Source organism: Lontra canadensis, unplaced genomic scaffold (assembly GCF_010015895.1).
Source record: "Lontra canadensis isolate GAN:19392208 unplaced genomic scaffold, GSC_riverotter_1.0 scaffold7, whole genome shotgun sequence".
NCBI lineage: Eukaryota > Metazoa > Chordata > Mammalia > Carnivora > Mustelidae > Lontra > Lontra canadensis.
In genome coordinates this window covers 28,315,293-28,318,852 of record NW_022631001.1, presented here as the reverse complement: position 1 = coordinate 28,318,852, position 3,560 = coordinate 28,315,293, and the positions used below count along the sequence as shown (strand labels likewise).

Genomic DNA, 3,560 nt, shown 5'->3' with positions numbered 1-3,560 from the left:
TATTGGAGAATCTAGAAAAGAATAAAATAACTGAACTGTGTTTTCTACAGGATAGCAAATATTTTTCTATTGTACAATTGAGAATTTCATGATTTTAGGCTTGTAATTTTTTACAGAGTATTTATTTATTTATTTATTTGAAAGAGAGAGAGAGAGCACAAACAGGGAGGGGAGCGGCAGAGGGAGAAGGAAACTCCCTGCTGAGCAGGGAGCCTGATATTGGGCTTGATAACAGGACCTGATCATGACCTGAGCCAAAAGCAGATGCTTAACTGACTGAGCCACCCAGGTGCCCCAGATATGTAATTTTTTAAAAAACAACGATCTTTATCAGAGAAGAACTCTCAAATAAGGACTAAGAGACCAGTTTTCAGAAAAATCAGTCATCAGTCAACTGAGGTGGTTAAATTTTCATTAGCTGCTTTAGCCCTTTCCTGAATCTTTCTACTATCCCAAGTCTACTCTCTGTCTTGTATTTGTACTTTTACATATGACTTCTGTTGGGGAACCTATCCTTTCACCCCTTAGCTTTCTTTTTTTAGATTAAATTAAATTTTATTTTATTTGTGTGTGTTCCAAAATTCATTTTTTATCACCTCACCCAGCGCTCCATGCAATACATGCCCTCCTTAATACCCACCACCAGGCTCATCCAACCCCCACTCCCCTCCAAAATCCTCAGTTTGTTTTTCAGAGTCCACAGTCTCTCATGGTTTGTCTCCCACTCTGATTTCCCCCAACTCACTTCACCTCTCCATCTCCCAATGTCCTCTGTGTTATTCCTTATGCTCCACAAGTAAGTGAAACCATATGGTAACTGACTCTCTCTGCTTGACCTATTTCACTCAGCATAATCTCCAGTTTCGTCCACGTTGATACAAAAGTTGGGTATTTATCCTTTCTGATGGAGACATAATACTCTGGAAAACAGTGTGGAGATTCCTTAAGAAATTAAAACTAGAGATACCCTATGACTCTCCAATTGCACTACTGGATATTTACCCTGAAGATACAGATGTAGTGAAAAGAAGGGCCATCTGTACCCCAATGTTCCTAGCAGCAATGGCCACAGTCGCCAAACTGTGGAAAGAACCCAGATGCCCTTCAACGGATGAATGGATAAAGATGATATGGTCCATATGTGCCCCTTAACTTTCTATTCATTTCCTGTGACTGACCTCACAAAATGATTTAAGTGTTCAAATGATTAAGAATTAATAAAACTAATATGGCCAAATCTCATGTTAATGGTAGCTGTGAACAGTTCAAACCCAAGATCCAGCCTGTATTCCACGAATAACCAATTTACTCATTTTCTTATACCCAGTAGTTATCTAGAATGAGTCCTCTTGCCTGTATATTTTGTCACGCTGAACTTCTTGCCTTCTAGAGATTTCTCCCCTAGGTGTTCGGAAATGTGTTTCACAGAATGACAGCTATTTTAAGCACACAAATAATTTTCAGGAATTCACTTCTTAGTATGTAGGAAAAATAAAATACAGTCATACTGGAAATGTAGAAATAGCTGAAATTTTGACCCATTCTTGCCAAAAGTGCAGGATTTGGATGGCCCTTTCCAAAGTTCTTCCTTTACTTTCCTTTGAAAGAACATCTGATATTAGATAGGTACAAATATTATAGATAGTTAAAGGTATCTAAATATATCGTGCTCTTGGGTGTCAGCTGTTTCTCTCTTCTCCTTCATAGGCAGTTTTTTTTCTACTAATATACTGGTCAGGGTAGGATTTGCTGGTCCAAATTGTCAGTTCTGGACCCAGAAACAGTGGAAAATAAGTACTATTGGGTAGCCAGAATTTGGGATATGGAGAAATTCATCATACTCTGACTCAAACACCCTTTCCAAACAAAATAAACAAGTCTAATCATTTTGTTCACAGGTCCAGAATGAGATAACAGATCATCAGTTTAGTCCCGTACCCATGTGACCTGGCTGGTTCCAATGCAGCTGACCTGCCATGCACATAATCATCATTGTGCTACAGTGCTTCTGGATGTCCTTCCTGGAAACAGTGGAGTTTATCTAAGGATATCTTCCTTCAATAATATTAATGAGATGGAAGATATAATCTTAGAGTTTAGTCAAAATCAGAGGAACTCACTATGATGACCTTGGATTAAAATAAGAATAGAAGAGAAAGTACAACTGACTGAGATACTCCTTTCATTTGCTTCTGAGACCCAAAGACATTATGTCGATCTCCAACATTACAGTCTTCATGCCTTCTGTATTGACACTAATAGGGATCCCAGGCCTAGAGTCTGTGCAGTGCTGGATCGGGATTCCATTCTGTGTCATATATCTCATTGCTATGATTGGAAATTCTATACTTCTGATCATCATCAAGTCAGAGAGCAGCCTCCATGAGCCCATGTACATTTTCGTAGGCATGCTAGGAGTCACAGATATTGCACTTGCAACCACCATTATGCCCAAGATGCTTGGCATATTCTGGTTTCATGTACCAGAGATTTATTTTGATTCTTGTTTGCTTCAAATGTGGCTCATTCACTCATTTCAGTGCATAGAGTCAGGCATCCTCTTGGCCATGGCTCTGGATCGTTACGTGGCCATATGTTATCCACTAAGACACAGCACCATCTTCACCTACCAGCTGGTCACCCAAATAGGGGCTGTGGTAACACTCAGGGCTGCCATTCTAGTAGCCCCATGCCTAGTACTGATAAAGTGCCGGTTTCAATTTTACCACACAACCATCGTCTCCCACTCCTACTGTGAGCATATGGCCATTGTGAAACTGGCTGCAGAAAATGTGCGGGTCAACAAAATCTATGGCCTGTTTGTGGCATTCACTGTTGCAGGATTTGACCTCACCTTCATCACTTTGTCCTACATACAGATCTTTTTCACAGTTTTTCATTTGCCCCAGAAGGAGGCTCGGTGGAAAGCATTCAATACCTGCATCGCCCACATCTGTGTCTTCCTCCAGTTCTACCTCCTTGCCTTCTTCTCCTTCTTCACACATAGGTTTGGTGCTCATATTCCCCCTTATATCCATATCCTCTTTTCTAGCCTCTACTTGCTGGTCCCCCCTTTTCTCAATCCACTTGTCTATGGTGCCAAGACCAAGCAGATCCGCATTCATGTGGTAAAAATGTTGTGTTCGTAAAATCCACCGTAATTAACACCTGAAGCCTTCCACTTCATGTAATAGTAATAATATCCCCAAACTACATAAAATATTTCAAAAACAACATTAATTGAGGTGGCATAGTTTTCTATTTAATTTTCTTGTGAAATTTGCCTGAATTTTAGATTGTTTTCACATCATCATACTCTGTGGTAACAGTCACTCAGTGGGTTTCTGGATGCTACTGCATAATGATAGGAAGAAACACAAAGAACAAGATAGTGAAGAGATGATGTTTCATTTTATCTTCTATTTTTTAGTCCCTAATTCAGCTTCTTTTTCTATGGATTCTTCTCCAGAAAGATTCACAAATATACATCTATTAATGAATTAAATGTACCCAAACCCATTGTTCTAGAGTGTCCATATACTCAATAAAAACAAGGTATT

At 39.4% G+C, this 3,560-nt stretch overlaps 1 protein-coding gene across 1 annotated transcript; it reads left to right on the top strand.

The window, feature by feature from the left end:
* Positions 1 to 2,210: 2,210 nt before the first annotated feature.
* LOC116865354 (olfactory receptor 52A1) lies at positions 2,211 to 3,149 on the top strand. The gene has a single exon (XM_032853624.1). The coding sequence runs from the start codon at positions 2,211 to 2,213 to the stop codon at positions 3,147 to 3,149; it is 939 nt and encodes a 312-aa protein (XP_032709515.1).
* The last annotated feature ends 411 nt before the right edge of the window (positions 3,150 to 3,560 follow it).